We start from the raw sequence: 18,146 nt of genomic DNA, 5'->3' as shown, positions 1-18,146 counted from the left end.
CTCCTGAGAACAGTAAGTGAACAGGGACAGGCTAGATTGATGCTTTTCTGTGTGTCCCTCACCTCTGCACACTTCATTTTAATGATGAATGGGTTGTAAATAACTGAAAGACAAAGTTGGTTCATAACAAGCTTAAACATTGTGTGTATTATATTGTGAGTAAATGTAAACGCCCAGAGCCAATTTGAATTCTAGGCTATAATTGAAAAGAAAAGGAATTTTATATATTTAATTTCATTTGTTGATTGAACGACTTTATGCAAGAAAAAAATGAAATTTCACTACATAGTTAAATATGATAATAAAATAAATGGATTCTCCCACTCTTTGGTTTTCAAAAAGGATGTAACCGTCATCGCTTTAGAAAAATAATTTTTGGATCAAACCAAATCTCAAATTTGTCATCTGGAAAACAAATGTAGAAAATCTGACTTTATTTGAAAAGAATAAATCTCCAAAATTAAGAACTTCTTAAATAGCAACCTTGGTGTTTGTTATTGTTTCTCAATGTGTTGAATACATTTTGTTCTTTAACCACTACTAGCCTGAGTGCCTGTATCAGACACAGAATGGCATCCCCTTTGCAACACGCTGGATTCTTTGCCACTCAAAGAGAAAAGTGTTTGAAAGACCAGGTATCTACCAAACAAAGATCAAAGCGTGTTTTAATTTGGTATGATTTAGGAGGGAGTGATATAATACATCTGATTAAAATACTCTAACATATTACTCTCATGAAGCCACCCCTATTTACAAGTAGGAGAAACCCCCAGGTATTCCCGGACTAGCCTGGTGCAAGATCAGTTTGTGCTGTCTTGCCAACTCCTATGGTCAATGGCAAACACAGATGTGGTAACAGGCTATTCCCTGACAGCTCTGCCTAATAAAGAAAGAGGCTGTCTGGTCTGTTTTTTTAGGCTGGCTGTGAAAACAAAAAACATGAATATTTCCACATCATGATAAAAAAATATAAACGTTTGAAAAGAAAAGGAACTAAAAACAGCACTAGAGGGCATGCAGAGAGAGAACTACCGTCAGTCAGTCGTGTAGAAAAGTGACAGTCGGAGAGGGAGTTACAGTTGCAACAGTAACAGTAACATGCCAAGGTGCTGAATGCATCCCAATCCTATTGCAAATATTATGCGCTCTTACTGACGTTGGCCAGTAGTAGGCACAGCCCTTAATGAATGGAGGAACAGCGTGGTCATCAGCTTCACAAGCCAATGATGAGTGGAGTATTGCTGTCAATACAACTATCATTCACACATCGCAAACAGTGTCTAAGAGTCTCCACTTCTTTCCTCCATTGTCTCCTTCTCTCAGTAGATTTGGAGGTAAGGTGACGTGGCCCCGTCCCTCCACTTGTGGACCTTGTCTGTGATGGCCGTGCGGCAGAGTGGACACATCTTCTCCCGGTTGAACCAGAGAGCAATGCACTCGTCACAAAAAATGTGCTGTTGTTGAGAGAATAAACAGGCATTCTTTATCCAACCATGTGCAGAATCAAAAGGAACACAATGAGTATACCCTTGTGTGGCTGGAATATTGAAATCAAACTAGTATGTGTAACTACATAGTAGGAGTAAAGAAAAGTCAGTAATATTAGTGTTTGCCGTCTCATGGATGAGTGGTGTATCTCACCTGACACAGGAGGGCCCTTGGGTCTCTGTACTCTGCCTGACAGATAGGACAGATGTCCCCAGCCTCACTGCACTGGCTCCTGGTGGCTGCTGCCCCCGTGTGCTGAGGAGGAGGAACAACGCATATTTACAATCCACAAAGTCATCCAAACTCCTTACAAGTGTCGCCATTATACTCACATGATACACATGAGCAAGACTGTTCAAGACAGTAGTCACTTGTCAGTCAACCCACATACCACCACTAAGGAAACAGTTAACATATTGATGTATTTAAAGTACTGTACCTCACCACTGAGAAATATCCTCACAGTTTTCTGGAAAGACCCCCACTGTCCATACAATCCTAAAAGCTACATTTCAAAAGTAAGAGTTTAGTACATTTAAACAAAGGTGAAAAAAATACAATGTAGCCGTTTTCAGAATTTCCACTAGTAAGGAGCCACTTCAAAACATACATCTTTGATAAATGCAGTGTGATGCAGTCATAAGGTCAGTCACCTTGAGTATGAAGTAGACCAAAGCCAGCAGAACTCCCAGGGTGAGGCCTGTATTTCCATCCACTTTCTGGTAGGTGACCAGGTAGCGGAACCATAGGGGGGTGGGAGCCACAGCCTGGTACACCTGGCCCACCTCTTCAGTCAGCATGTACCACCGTCCCTGGGGACAGACAGAAAGGCATAGATGAATGCTTTCTCTCCATACCTTTTGGGCCCCCAAAATGCTGGTAGAACCTACAATTAATTCGGAAAGTATTTCAGACCCCTTGACTTTTTCCGCATTTTGCTATGTTACAGCCTTATTCTAAAAATGTATGAATTTCCCCCCCCCCTTATCAATCTACACACAATACCCCATAATGACAAAGCAAAAACAGTTATTTTTTAAAATTCTAGCAAAAAACTGAAATATCACATTTACATAATATTCAGACTCTACTCAGTACATCGTTGAAGCACCTTTGGCAGCGATTACAGCCTCAAGTCTTCTTGGGTATGATGATACAAGCGTAGCACACCTGTATTTGGGGAGTTCCTCCCATTCTTCTCTGCAGATCCTCTCAAGCTCTGTCAGGTTGAATGGGAGTGTCGCTGCACAGTTATTTTCAGGTCTCTCCAGAGATGTTCAATCGGGTTCAAGTCCAGGCTATGGCTGGGCCACTCAAGGACATTCAGAGACTTGTCCCGAAGCCACTCCTGCGTTGTCTTGGATGTGTGCTTAGGGTTGTTGTCCTGTTGGAAGGTGAACCTTCACCCCAGTCTGAGGTCCTGAGTGCTCTGGAGCAGGTTTTCATCAAGGATCTCTCTAGCTCTCTGTACTTTGCTCCAGTCATCGTCTCCCAGTCTCTGCCGCTGAAAAACATCCCTACAGCATGATGCTGCCACCACCATGCTTCACCGTAGGGATGGTGCCAGGTTTCTTCCAGACGTGACACTTGGCATTCAGGCCAAAGAGTTCAATCTTGGTTTCATCAGACCAGAGAATCTTGTTTCTCATGGACTGAGAGTCCTTTAGGTGCCTTTTGGCAAAATCCAAGTGGGCTGTCATGCCTTTTACTGAGAAGTGGCTTCAGTCTGGCCACTCTACCATAAAGGCCTGATTGGTGGAGTACTACAAAGATGGTTGTTCTTCCGGAAGGTTCCCCCATCTCCACAGAGGAACTCTGGTCACTCTGACAGAGCTCCATCGGGTTCTTGATCACCTCCCTGACCAAGGCCCTTCTCCCCTGATTGCTCAGTTTGGCCGGACGTCCAGCTCTAGGAAGAGTCTTGGTGGTTCCAAACTTCTTCTATTTAAGAATGATGGAGGCCACTGTGTTCTTGGGGACATTCAATGCTGCAGAATTGTTTTGGTACCCTTCCCCAGATCTGTACCTTGACACAAACCTGTCTCGGAGCTCTACGGATAATTCCTTCGACCTCATGGCTTGGTTTTTGCGCTGACATGCACCGTCAACTGTGGGACCTTACATAAACAGGTGTGTGCCTTTCCAAATCATGTCCAATCAATTGAATTTACCACAGGTGGACTCAAATCAAGTTGTAGAAACATCAAGGATGATCAATGGAACAGGATGCACCTGAGTTCAATTTCGAGCCTCATATTAAAGGGTCTGAATATTTACGTAAATAAGGTATTCCAAAAAAACTGTTTTTGCTTTGTCATTATGGGGTATTGCGTGTAGATTGATGAGGATTTTTTTATTTTTTATTCCATTTTAGAATTAGGCTGTAACGTATCAAAATCTGGAAAACGGGAAGGGGTCTGAATACTTTCCGAAGTGCTGCAATTTCTATTTCAGTTCTTCACAGTGGAGACTAGAGCCATCTGTCACCTGTGTCTGACAAGAGCGAATGAGCATAGCCTACTTGTAGTCACACAACTGGAGAGAGCATCCTTCCATCTGTGACAGAAAAATTAACAATTGTATAGTGGATCAATAAAGCTGTATTGTATTTCTTCGTTACCTGGGATCTGTAGGTCACCAGGTTAGAGGGCAGCAGTAGGATAAGGCACTTAAACCACATGATGAGGAACTTGAGTGTGAAGTTGGTGACGCCCACCACCCATAGGACCTCCCAGAAACCTAGGGTCTCAACAGCTGGGTTTAGGAAGATGAGGCTGAGAACGAGGAAAAGATGTGGATTACATATTATGCTCCTGATGATTTTAATGTTGGTTTCTTTTGTGTATTATGTCACTATGTCAACCGCAAATGTCCACAATGTGTATCCAATAAGGTTTTCCTATTCTATTCGGTTTTCTGTTCTGGGCCCGGTTTCCCAAAAGCATCTTAAGGCTAAGTTCATCATTAGAACTTCAGTAGCAGCATTGTTAAATCTCTGAGCTGTTTCCCAAAAGAATTGTTACTAAAGTTGCACTTGAAAAATCTTGTTATAGAACAGCTGTGCTTCGTTAGATTAGTTTTTTCCTTACCACGTCACTTTATACACAGAAGACCTCCACTAAACATAGAATCAATATGTTTATCTGTCTCTCTGTGACCACCGGTAACTTCACAACAAAGTTGACTACAAATACAAAGTTGACAATGTCGAAGGATAAAAAGATGATTCAAATTAAAACAGATGACTGAATTAAAAGATGAATAGCTTACAGTATATGCTACAGGCCTATATAATTTAAAATGTCGAAATCAATTTCATGTTCATTCAACTGAGTTCTATTTAGCTAATTGGAGGCTAATGTTAAATTTTTGACTCATTTCATGATGTGTAACAACATGTGCGCATTGTGGCGGCAATTCTTGATTTAGTGCATTATTGTAGGGTAAGCATTAGAATAAGCCGCCTCAATATCGGCAGTCAAAGGTGATATCTTTCTAAGAGCTGCTCCGTCGTCAGTATTGTGGAAAAATTTGAATGTTAAAGGTAAGATTTGAATGGAGAAAGCTGATCCAAGAGCAGCGCTGCCTTTCCTTCGGTCCTATCAGTATCGACACAGGCCTCAACGACGCATTTAGCGAACGTTCTCGGGAATCACGTTACATCTTCGGCCTTTGTAGGAAAGATGCATCACTTAAAAACACTTGTAAAAATATTCCATTGCTATCGGGAAGTTGGGCCCAGGTCTGCTCTGGTAAGTGAAGTAAGGGGAAACGGAAGTGTCTTACCAATAGTAAAGTGTCTCAGTGAGAAAAGTGTAGTAAAGCAGGAGTGTGGAGGACACCAGGAAGAGGAGCAGCCATATGCACTCTATCTTTGACCGACGATCCTGAGGAGATACATGAAGGATCATATTCAGAGGTTTGAATAGTGTTTAAACACTGATGTAGAAATGAATGAAGAAATAGTGTTACTGTTAGTGACTTACCTGAAGAAAGACTTGGGTTTGAATGTTCTTATTCACATAAAGAAAAGTTGTAAATAAGCCAACTCCAACAGCTAGACCTGCAACAATGTCATGAATTATATTTATTTCAAACTAACTTGAGATAAATAAAAAGTTGTTCCTGACTGTATAGCTATGTTATTGTTGCCCGACACTTACCTAGGGCATGTTGGATGACCAGTTTAGCACAAAGGATGATTATGAAAGGAAGACTCTTCTGAACCCAGCGGAAGAGGTAGCGCAGCTCCAAGAATGAGGTGCTGGGCTCCCCTGACTCCAGATCAGCATCAGCCGGGTCCGCCTCACTGGGCTCACTGTGGGAGTGCTGGTGTCCCCCACAATGTGAATGAGAGTGGCTGTGGGAACTGGTTCTGGAACTGGCTCTGGACCTACGGGATGACGCCCCTCCTCTACATGACTCCCAGGGCCCGCTGGAGAGGATAGGTACCCGGACCTCTCCACTAGTCTCCGGGACAGCAGAGCCCCCTGTAGCCCCTGCTGGTGTCCTGGTCAGTAGCGTCAGAGACAAACCATGTCCTGCCTGATGGGCACCCAGCTCACTGGAGTTAGGCTGCATCACAGTTGGGGATTCCCTCGATTTCAACGTTCTTTTGGAATCACTCCTTCAACAAATAAATCGTTAGAGGTTAAGGAGGAAAGATAAGATGCCGTGTGGTTCTAAATGTGCAGATGCTAGCTAACAATCTAGCTAACTTTTTCACGCTATGTTCGCTAGCTAGGCCTAGCTACAGTAACTTACAGGTTGTTGACAGCATAAACAAATATTGTGATGCAGCCTAGTAATGTTACTTTGGCTGGCTAAATGACAATCAGATTCAGGACGGTGTTTTCATCAATATATATATATCAATACACACTTTTGTATTTGGTCTATCTAGCAACGGTTTTCTCTTTTGTTTACATTTAGGGAGTGAGTCAACTAGCTAACGTACATTAGTAGCTAGCGAAACAGCTAGCTAACATTAACTGTGTCGTTAACTGTGGCAAGCTGTCAGATCAACATTACAATTGACAGCTTTTTGACAAATATAAATATCATTAAGAGGTTGTTGACCGTGTTGGCACTGATTACAGGATTTCTTTTAAAGTACCCTTACTTCACCAGGTAAGTAGACTGAAAACATATTTACAACAACGACCTGGGGAATATGTTCTGCATGGGAGAGGAGGGGGGGGGGGTGAATGAGCCACCTGGAACATGATAGAGATGGCAGTTAGCTAACTACTGTACTGTTAGATTTCGGATGACAGATCTTTGCCAAACGGCTAACGTTAGCAGCTAGCTAGGCTAACGTTGTTATAACGTTTCTTTAGCAATGCAAGCAGAAAGGTTTAAAATACCTGTCATACTGAGTCTGGAGTTTCATGACAAGCCACCGTTCTCCATCTAATAATCTGTCCAAAACCCAAAATTGAACGAAAATAAAAGAAACAACCTAAAAGAAAACTAATTCGCAAGTTAAACCATAATCCTATCGTTTGGGAGCATAGAGCTAGATAGAGGACTCATCTTTATATCTGTGCCGTTATTCGCTTTATGTAGCCCCGCCCACTTGACCCAGTTCCATTCTGACTCGATTGTGTTTGTGTTTCCGTTTCACAACTTCCTTCAACGCTAGCGAATTACCTCAGAGCGGTGGCTAGCTAATAATATAAAACCGCACGTCATTAACACGTCTTAACAAATAAACAAAAACATGGCTCACATTTGGGAACACACACACATGGCTATTCGGAGGTCGGATGATAACCATAGGCCATCCGTCCATGATTAATTGATCAAATTGCCTGAAATTACGTATGGGGACATTTTTAATTACGTCGTGCTCTCCTTGGGAGTGGATGGTTCCACTATGAAAAATTACAAGAATACAGACGCCTATCAGTACCTCCACAGTGGTAAGGTGAGCCGAGTTCTTCACCAGGAGGGGAAAAGGATTGGTATTTTTTAAGGCAGATGTTCAGGCCAGCCAATCAAGCAGCTCTTACCACACTGCTTGGGTACCTTTCCAACAACGGATCAGTATAGACGGCTGGATGCGCGTGCATCGCTGACATTGGAAAGTCATGCAGCCTACATTTTGTGGAAGGTAGGAAAATAAGCAAAGTCACTTGCATTTCTATGTCTAAAATTACTTAACATAAGCGATTATAGCAGCCTGCATGTGTTGTGGTGACAGTTACTATAACCAATAGAGTTCTCAGATGATATCTATGATCAATATTCACATTTCTTGGTCTTGTAATTTATGTTTATAGTTTATTTTTTTCGTTCCTTTTTATAGATGAAAGTGCGCAATACTGCCTTATCTAGACACAGAATGATAAAATAGTCAGGCTTAACATAGCAGTTAGACCAAACGTTTTGTTGGATGAAAGCTGGATTGAGAATGTCATGATTTATTGGTTATGTTACATTTATTTGTGTGATCAACAGAACTGCCTTATTCATGTGGGGAGTCTGTAAGGATCCTGTCAAGTCACATGTTGGTGAAGCAATGTAAGTTTATGGAGTACAGGTGAGTAGGGTATAACATTTATTTAAAAATGTTAGCATCACATGTATTTCTTTAGTGTTATTGTTTTTCTGTGTGAATAAGGTTTGTAAAATATCCTTGTGGTTGGGGGTAATGCCTAAAGTATGGTAAGTAAAAGTGGTCTCATCTCATTGGGAACAGTAGCAAGGTAAGTTTATGATGAAACGTGCATGTGTTTGAATTAAGTTGATCACATAGTCCTCAGTCACACAATTTTTAATAATAGGATTTTTTTCTGAATGTCTTTTTTTGTAACAAACGTTATATCACAGGTGCAGAATGCAGTGTCCAGTGGCTAACTGGCATAGCCTGCACAGATGAGCAGCGACAATGGAATGTTGGGACTCTGAGGAACCTTGAGCCAATGCGGTTACATTTACATTTACATTTAAGTCATTTAGCAGACGCTCTTATCCAGAGCGACTTACAAACTGTGAATACTCTGTGGACCACAGAGCCACTGTTGTCAATGTTGAAGAGCCATGGCTATCCGAGTGCTGAAATCCAAGGAGCTGTTGGAGACCTAGTGTCCTGTCATGGGGAAGGTCTGATTCTTTGGATGATGTCTTCAATGGGAAAGCCAGTTTAAAGATGGCGCCGGAGGGGATGGCTGCCATCTTATCGGCTCTTAACAAATCATGCTATTTTTTTGTTTGTTTTTTCGCGTTGTTCGTAAATTGTTTTGTACATAATGTTGCTGCTACCGGCTCTTATGACCGAAAAGAGCTTCTGGACATCAGAACTGCGATTACTCACCTCAGATTAGATAAAGAGTTTTTCTTCAATGAGTCGGACGGGAGGGAGATCCTACAGACACCCGACCAGGGTCAGATACCCGAAACTGAGATTGTGCGGAAAAAGATCAGGGTGCCTTGTTGAGGATCAGGCGACGAGTGGCTAATCTGCCTTTGCCTTCCGTCCTGCTAGCTAACGTTCAGTCGCTGGAAAATAAATGGGACGAACTGAAAACACGTATATCCTACCAATGGGACATTAAAAACTGTAATATCTTATGTTTCACCGAGTCGTGGCTGCACGACGACATTAAGAACATACAGCTGGTGAGTTATACACTCTATTGGCAGGATAGAACAGCAGCCTCTGGTAAGACATGGCCTATGCATGTACAGTTGAAGTCGGAAGTTTACATACACTAAGGTTGGAGTCATTAAAACTCGATTTTCAACCACTCCACAAATTTCTTGTTAACAAACTATAGTTTTGGCAAGTCGGTTAGGACATCTACTTTGTGCATGACACAAGTAATTTTTACAACAATTGTTTACAGACAGATTATTTCACTTATAACTCACTGTATCGCAATTCCAGTGGGTCAGAAGTTTACATACACTAAGTTGACTGTGCCTTTAAACATCTTGGAAAATTCCAGAAAGAAATGTCATGGCTTTAGAAGCTTCTGATAGGCTAATGGACATAATTTGAGTCAATTGGAGGTGTATCTGTGGATATATTTCAAGGCCTACCTTCAAACTCAGTGCCTCTTTGCTTGACATCATGGGAAAATCAAAAGAAATCAGCCAAGACTTAAAAAAAAAAAAATTGTAGACCTCCACAAGTCTGGTTCATCCTTGGGAGCAATTTCCAAACGCCTGAAGGTACCACGTTCATCTGTAAAAACAATAGTACGCAAGTATAAACACCATGGGACCACGCAGCTGTCATATCCCGCTCAGGAAGGAGACGCGTTCTGTCTCCTAGAGATGAACGTACTTTGGTGCGAAAAGTGCAACTCAATCCCAGAACAACAGCAAAGGACCTTGTGAAGATGCTGGAGGAAACGGGTACAAAAGTATCTATATCCACAGTAAACCGAGTCCAATATCGACATAACCTGAAAGGCCGCTCAGCAAGGAAGAAGCCACTGCTCCAAAACCGCCATAAAAAACCCAGACTACGGTTTGCAACTGCACATGGGGACAAAGATTGTACTTTTTGGAGAAATGTCCTCTGGTCTGATGAAACAAAAATAGAACTGTTTGGCCATAATGACCATCGTTATGTTTGGAGGAAAAAGGGGGAGGCTTGCAAGCCGAAGAACACCATCCCAACCGTGAAGCACGGGGGTGGCAGCATCATGTTGTGGGGGTGCTTTGCTGCAGGAGGAACTGGTGCACTTCACAAAATAGATGGCATGAGGAGGACTGGTGCACTTCACAAAATAGATGGCATGAGGAGGAAAAGTATGTGGATATATTTAAGAAACCTCTCAAGACATCAGTCAGGAAGTTAAAGCTTGGTCGCAAATGGGTCTTCCAAATGGACAATGACCCCAAGCATACTTCCAAAGTTGTGCCAAAATGGCTTAAGGACAACAAAGTCAAGGTATTGGAGTGGCCATCACAAAGCTCTGACCTCAATCCTATAGAAAATCTGTGGGCGCAGAACTGAAAAAGCGTGTGCGAGCAAGGAGGCCTACAAACCTGACTCAGTTACACCAGCTCTGGCAGGAGGAATGGGCCAAAATTCACCCAACTTATTGTGGGAAGCTTGTGGAAGGCTACCTGAAAAGTTTGACCCAAGTTAAACAATTTAAAGGCAATGCTACCAAATACTAATTGCGTGTATTTAAACTTCTGACCCACTGGGAATGTGATGAAATAAATAAAAGCTGAAATAAATCATTCTCTCTACTATTATTCTCACATTTCACATTCTTAAAATAAAGTGGTGATCCTAACTGACCTAAGACAGGGAATTTTTACGAGGATTAATGTCAGGAATTGTGAAAAACTGAGTTTAAATGTATTTCGCAAAGGTGTATGTAAACTTCCGACTTCAACTGTAAGTAAACAACAGCTGGTGCACAATATCTAAGGAAGTCTCGGTTTTGCTCGCCTGAGGTAGAGTATCTCATGATAAGCTGTAGACCACACTATTTACCCAGAGAGTTTTCATCTGTATTTTTCGTAGCTGTCTACATACCACCACAGACCGATGCTGGCACTAAAACCGCACTCAATGAGCTGTATACCGCCATAAGCAAACAGGAAAACGCTCATCCAGAGGATGGCGCTCCTAGTGGCCGGGGACTTTAACGCAGGGACACTTAAACCAGTTTTACCTCATTTATAATCAGCATGTTAAATGTGCAACCAGAGGGGAAAAAGATTCTAGACCACCTTTTCTCCACACACGGAGGTCTCCCTCGCCCTCCATTTGGCAAATCTGGCCATAATTCTATCTTCATGATTCCTGATTACAAGCAAAAACTAAAGCAGGACGCACCAGTGACTCGGGTCTATAAAAAAAGTGGTCAGATGAAGCAGATGCTAAACTACAGGACTGTTTTGCTAGCACAGACTGGATATGTTCCGGGATTATTACGATGGCATTGAGGAGTACACCACATCAGTCACTGGCTTTATCAATAAGTGCATCGAGGACTTCATCCCCTCAGTGACTGTACGTACATGCCCCAACCAGAAGCCATGGATTACAGGCAATATTCGCACTGAGCTAAATGCTAGAGCTGCTACTTTCAAGGAGCGGGACTCTAACCCGGAAGCTTATAAGACATCCCGCTTTGCCCTCCGACAAACCATCAAACAGGCAAAGCGTCAATACAGGACTACAATCGAATCGTACTACACCGGCTCCAACGCTCATCGTATGTGGCAGGGCTTACAAACTATTACAGACTACAAAGGGAAGCACAACCGAGAGCTGCCCAGTGACACAAGCCTACCAAACGAGCTAAATAACTTCTATGCTCGCTTCGAGGCAAGTAACACTGAAACATGCATGAGAGCATCAGCTGTTCCAGACGACTGTGTCATCACGCTCTCCGCAGCAGATGTGAGTAAGACCTTTAAACAGGTCAACATTCACAAGGCCGCAGGGCCAGACGGATTATCAGGACGTGTACTCCGAGCATGTGCTGACCAACTGGCAAGTGTCTTCACTGACATTTTCAACCTCTCCCTGATCGAGTCTGTAATACCAACATGTTTCAAGCAGACCACCATAGTCCCTCTGCCCAAGAATACTAAGGTAACCTGCCTAAATTACTACCGACCCGTAGCACTCACGTCTGTAGCTGTATTTTTGAAACGCTGGTCATGGCTCACATCAACACCATTATCACAGAAACCCTTGACCCATTCCAATTTGCGTACCGCCCCAACAGATCCACAGATGATGCAATCTATATTGCACCCCACAATGCCCTTTCATACCTGGACAAAAGGAACACCTATGTGAGAATGCTATTCATTGACTACAGCTCAGCGTTCAACACCATAGTGCCCACAAAGCTCATCACTAAGTTAAGGACCCTGGGACTAAACACCTCCCTCTGCAACTGGATCCTGGACTTCTTGACAGGCTGCCCCCAGGTAGTAAGGGTAGGTAACAATACATCTGCCACGCTGATCCTCAACACGGGGGCCCCTCAGGTGTGCGTGCTCAATCCCCTCCTGCACTCCATGTTCACACACGACTGCGTGGCCGTGCACGACTCCAACACCATCATTAAGTTTGCCGATGACACAACAGTGGTAGGCCTGATCACCGACAACGATGAGACAGCCTATGGGGAGGAGGACAGAGACCTGGCTGTGTGGTGCCAGGATAACAACCTCTCCCTCAACGTGATCAAGACAAAGGAGATGATTGTGGACTACAGGAAAAGGAGGACCGAGCACGTCCCCATTCGCATCGACGGGGCTGTAGTGGAGCAGGTTGAGAGCTTCAAGTTCCTTGGTGTCCACATCATCAACAAACTATCATGGTCCAAACACACCAAGACAGTTGTGAAGAGGACACGACAAAGCCTATTCCCCCTCAGGAGACTGGAAAGATTTGGCATGGGTCCTCAGATCCTCAAAAAGTTCTACAGCTGCATTATCGAGAGCATCCTGACTGGTTGCATCACTGCCTGTTATGGCAACTGCTCGGCCTCTGACCGCAAGGCACTACAGAGGGTAGTGCGTACAGCCCAGTACATCACTGGGACCAAGCTCCATGCCATCCAGGACCTCTATACCAGGCGGTGTCAGAGAAAGTTCCTAAAAATAATTAAAAACTCTAGCCACCCTAATCATAGACTGTTCTCTCTGCTACTGCAGGGCAAGCGGTACTGGAGCGCTAAGTCTAGGCCCAAAGGCTTCTTAACAGCTTCTACCCCCAAGACTCCTGAACAACTAATCAAATGGCTACCCAGACAATTTGCATTGTCGTCGTCCCTTTTACGCTGCTGCTACTCTCTGTTTATTATCTATGCATAGTCACTTTAACTCTACCTACCTGTACATATTACCTCAATTACCTCGACTAACCTGTGCCCCCCCGCACATTCACTTTGTACCGGTACCCCCTGTATATAGCCTCGCTACAGTTATTTTACTGATGCTCTTTAATTACTTGTTATTTTAATTGTACATTTTTTGTTACGGGCTTGTAAGTACGCATTTCACTGTAAGGTCTACACCTGTTGTATTCAGCGCATGTGACAAATACAATTTGATTTGGTAATGCCTGGAGTGGAATGAGTGGAAAGGTATCAGCCATGTGTTTGATACTATTCGCTCCATTCCAGCAATTATTATGAGGCGTCCTCCCCTTAGCAGCCTCCACTGGTTGAAATCAGTTTGTCTATGAGGGTATATGATGGTCGTATGGTTGATTTCTCCATAACCATTCAAATTCAGCCTTAAATCTCATAGGGATCTCACCATCTGTCACCACTGGTCATCTAACTAGCCATGTTAGCCAGCAGGGTTGCATCAGTTTCCATTGGACTAGACTAGAGCTTGCTAGTTGGCTAGCTAGGTAGCTAACACTGCCTAGCTAGCTAACGCTAGTGTCACTAGCTAATGACGATACGCCATAGTCGTGGGTCTGCAAAATCATGCAAAGTGTCTTGCTGTTTTGGTTGTTTGTTTTTTTCTTAGTGACATTGCGAATATCATCTTTTTCCATTTTGTATCTAATCTGGTTTCGGCATTCGAATAGACTTAAATTCCAAATTCCCTCAAGATATTTTAGGAATTTGCACACTCACAGATGCAGAGCCTCAGAATTAAAGAACCGGTCACCGATTAGGAGACACTCCCTATTTATTATCGCTCCAATCTGGCACTTATGTTACCTTTCTCAAAAGCTTTAAAATTGGCAGCAATAATGTTTTTAAAGTAGTCCAACCTACAGAATAAACCATCAGACCACTTCAACTACAGTAGCATTCTCAGTAACATATTTTTTTCCTTCTTGCTATGACTGATACAGTGGGGAGAACAAGTATTTGATACACTGCCGATTTTTCAGGTTGTCCTACTTACAAAGCATGTAGAGGTCTGTAATTTTTATCATAGGTACACTTCAACTGTGAGAGACGTAATCTAAAACAAAAATCCAGAAAATCACATTGTATGATTTTTAAGTAATTAATTTGCATTTTATTGCATGACATAAGTATTTGATACATCAGAAAAGCAGAACTTAATATTTGGTACAGAAACCTTTGTTTGCAATTACAGAGATCATACGTTTCCTGTAGTTCTTGACCAGGTTTGCACACACTGCAGCAGGGATTTTGGCCCACTCCTCCATACAGACCTTCTCCAGATCCTTCAGGTTTCGGGGCTGTCGCTGGGCAATACGGACTTTCAGCTCCCTCCAAAGATTTTCTATTGGGTTCAGGTCTGGAGACTGGCTAGGCCACTCCAGGACCTTGAGATGCTTCTTACGGAGCCACTCCTTAGTTGCCCTGGCTGTGTGTTTTGGGTCGTTGTCATGCTGGAAGACCCAGCCACGACCCATCTTCAATGCTCTTACTGAGGGAAGGAGGCTGTTGGCCAAGATCTTGCGATACATGGCCCCATCCATCCTCCCCTCAATACGGTGTAGTCGTCCTGTCCCCTTTGCAGAAAAGCATCCCCAAAGAATGATGTTTCCACCTCCATGCTTCACGGTTGGGATGGTGTTCTTGGGGTTGTACTCATCCTTCTTCTTCCTCCAAACACCGCGAGTGGAGTTTAGACCAAAAAGCTCTATTTTTGTCTCATCAGACCACATGACCTTCTCCCATTCCTCCTCTGGATCATCCAGATGGTCATTGGCAAACTTCAGACGGGCCTGGACATGCGCTGGCTTGAGCAGGGGGACCTTGCGTGCGCTGCAGGATTTTAATCCATGACGGCGTAGTGTGTTACTAATGGTTTTCTTTGAGACTGTGGTCCCAGCTCTCTTCAGGTCATTGACCAGGTCCTGCCGTGTAGTTCTGGGCTGATCCCTCACCTTCCTCATGATCATTGATGCCCCACGAGGTGAGATCTTGCATGGAGCCCCAGACCGAGGGTGATTGACCATCATCTTGAACTTCTTCCATTTTCTAATAATTGCGCCAACAGTTGTTGCCTTCTCACCAAGCTGCTTCCCTATTGTCCTGTAGCCCATCCCAGCCTTGTGCAGGTCTACAATTCTATCCTTGATGTCCCTACACAGCTCTCTGGTTTAGGCCATTGTAGAGAGGTTGGAGTCTGTTTGATTGAGTGTGTGGACAGGTGTCTTTTATACAGGTAACGAGTTCAAACAGGTGCAGTTAATACAGGTAATGAGTGGAGAACAGGAGGGCTTCTTAAAGAAAAACGAACAGGTCTGTGAGAGCTGGAATTCTTACTGGTTGGTAAGTGATCAAATACTTATGTCATGCAATAAAATGCAAATTAATTACTTAAAAATCATACAATGTGATTTTCTGGATTTTTGTTTTAGATTACGTCTCTCACAGTTGAAGTGTACCTATGATAAAGATTACAGACCTCTACATGCTTTGTAAGTAGGAAAACCTGCAAAATCGGCAGTGTATCAAATACTTGTTCTCCCCACTGTATGTTGTTGTTTATCTACCTTAGTTGAATACACTGTCAGAGCGTCTGCTGAATGACAAAAATGTTAATGTAAAAACAAACACTTCCAATGCATGCTGGGTATTATTTGAATGAGCTCCGTCCCCCAAACAAGTACAAATTTGGTCAGTGCAGACCAGATCCAAATCTGAACGAATCATAGATGGCTTGGTTTCAAAGTTTGAACATCACATTACAGTACGGCAGTTTACATGACAGTAGAGTACAGTAGGGCAGCAGGAAGCCTAGCGGTTAGAGCATTGGGCCAGTAACCAAAAAGGTCGCTGGTTCGAATAGCTGAGCCGACAAGGTGTAAAATCTGTCAATGTGCCCTTGAGCAAGACACTTAACCCTCATTTGATCCATTAACTACTATGGCTGAACTTTTTTTTTTTTTTTTGTAAAGTTTAATTCATTAGAGTGCAGTTTAGTTCAGTAGAATAGAGTACATTAGAGTAAAATAGGGTACACTATACTTTACTGTGCTCTACTGTATTGTACTATACTCTACTTATCTTTACTGTACTCAAGTAAAATTTTGTGGGCCTTTCCCAACCATGCAGAGAGAAAAAATATTCGAAAAATAATAAGGAATACATATACAGTGAGTAACTTGGCTATATACACAGGGTACCAGTATCGAGTCTGTGCAGGGGTACGAAGTAATTGAGGTAGATACATGTACAGTGTATTCGGAATCTATTCAGACCTGTTTTTCCAAATTTTGTTACTTTACAGTCTTATTCTAAAATGTATTAAATAAAAACATTTCCTCACCAATCTACACACAATACCCCATAATGACAAAGTGAAAACAGGTTTTCAGAAATGTTTGCTAATTTATTAAAAATAAAAACAGAAATACCTTATTTACATAGGTTTTCAGACCCTTTTGCTATGAGACTCGAAATTGAGCTCTGGTGCATCCTGTTTCCATTGATCATCTTTGAGATGTTTCTTCAACTTGATTGGAGTCCACCTGTGGTAAATTAAATTGATTGGACATGATTTGGAAAGGCACACACCTGTCTATATAAGGTTCCACAGTTGACCGTGCATGTCAGAGCAAAAACCAAGCCATGAGGTCGAAGGAATTGTCCATAGAGATCCGAAACAGGAAGCCACTCCTCAGTAAAAGGCACATGACAGCAAAAGACACCTAAAGGAGTCTCAGACCATGAGAAACAAGATTCTCTGGTCTGATAAACCAAGATTGACTTCTTTGGTCTGAATGCCAAGCTTAACGTCTGGAGGAAGCCTGGCACCATCCCTATGAGGAAGCATGGTGGTGGCAGCATCATGCTGGTGGGATGTTTTTCAGCAGCAGTGACTGGGAGACTAGTCAGGATTTAGGCAAAGATGAACGGAGCAAAGTACAGAGAGTTCCTTGATGAAAACCTACTCCAGAGCGCTCAGGACCTCAGACTGGGGTGAAGGTTCACCTTTCAATAGGACAACGACCCTAAGCACACCGCCAAGACAACGCAGGAATGGCTTCGGGACAAGTCTCTGAATGTCCTTGAGTGGCCCAGCCATAGCCCGGACATGAACCCGATCGAACATCTCTGGAGAAACCTGAAAATAGCTGTGCAGAGACGCTCCCCATCCAACCTGACAGAGCTTGAGAGGATCTGCAGAGAAGAATGGGAGAAAAGCCCAAATACAGGTGTGCCAAGCTTGTAGCGTCATACCCAAGAAGACTCGAGGCTGTAATCGCTGCCAAAGGGGCTTCAACAATGTACTGAGTAAAGAGGCTGAATACTTACAGTACCAGTCAAAAGTGTGGACACAGCTACTCGTTCCAGGGTTTTTCTTTATTTTTACTATTTTCTACAGTGTAGAATAATAGTGAAGACATCAAAACTATGAATTAACACACATGAAATAATTTAGTAACCAAAAAAGTGTTAAATCATTGTATATTCTTCAAAGTAGCCACCCTTTACCTTGATGACAGCTTTGCACACTCTTGGCATTCCAATTCCATATTTCATATTTTTGATGTCTTCACTATTATTCTACAATGTAAAAATAAAGAAAAACCCTGGAATGAGTAGGTGTGTCCAAACTTTTGACTGGTACTGTATGTAAATATATTTATTTATTTTTACCCCCTTTTTCTCCCCAATTTCATGGTATCCAATTGTTAGTAGTTACTGTCTTGTCTCATCACTACAACTCCCGCACGGACTCGTTAGAGGCGAAGGTCGAGAGCCATGCGTCTTCCG

At 42.8% G+C, this 18,146-nt stretch overlaps 1 protein-coding gene across 2 annotated transcripts; it reads right to left on the bottom strand.

The window, feature by feature from the left end:
- Nucleotides 1–120: 120 nt before the first annotated feature.
- Nucleotides 121–7,034, bottom strand: LOC139537446 (E3 ubiquitin-protein ligase RNFT1-like). 2 transcript variants are annotated; one of them, XM_071338744.1, is made up of 9 exons: nucleotides 6,855–7,034; nucleotides 5,652–6,115; nucleotides 5,475–5,551; nucleotides 5,275–5,375; nucleotides 4,109–4,262; nucleotides 2,142–2,300; nucleotides 1,928–1,993; nucleotides 1,642–1,743; nucleotides 121–1,454 (listed from the first exon to the last, which is right to left on the bottom strand). In XM_071338744.1, the coding sequence occupies exons 1-9, from the start codon at nucleotides 6,878–6,880 to the stop codon at nucleotides 1,320–1,322; spliced, it is 1,284 nt and encodes a 427-aa protein (XP_071194845.1). In that variant the 5' UTR covers nucleotides 6,881–7,034; the 3' UTR covers nucleotides 121–1,319. The 2 variants fall into 2 exon arrangements, with proteins under 2 accessions (XP_071194845.1, XP_071194846.1); XM_071338745.1 differs by lacking the exon at nucleotides 6,855–7,034 and adding an exon at nucleotides 6,611–6,707.
- Between the last annotated feature and the right edge of the window lie 11,112 nt (nucleotides 7,035–18,146).

This window comes from Salvelinus alpinus, chromosome 13 (assembly GCF_045679555.1).
Source record: "Salvelinus alpinus chromosome 13, SLU_Salpinus.1, whole genome shotgun sequence".
NCBI lineage: Eukaryota > Metazoa > Chordata > Actinopteri > Salmoniformes > Salmonidae > Salvelinus > Salvelinus alpinus.
The sequence above is the reverse complement of the archived record's forward strand: the minus strand, read 5'-3'. Positions and strand labels throughout refer to the sequence as shown.

Coding starts and splice junctions, on each gene's coding strand:
- LOC139537446 (XM_071338744.1), bottom strand. CDS start 6,880: ATGAAACTCCAGACTCAGTATGACAG. Junction 2,301..4,108: donor TGGTGACCTACAGATCCCAG/GTAACGAAGAAA, acceptor GTCTGTCCCCAG/GGACGGTGGTACATGCTGAC. Junction 1,744..1,927: donor GGATATTTCTCAGTGGTGAG/GTACAGTACTTT, acceptor CCTCCTCCTCAG/CACACGGGGGCAGCAGCCAC.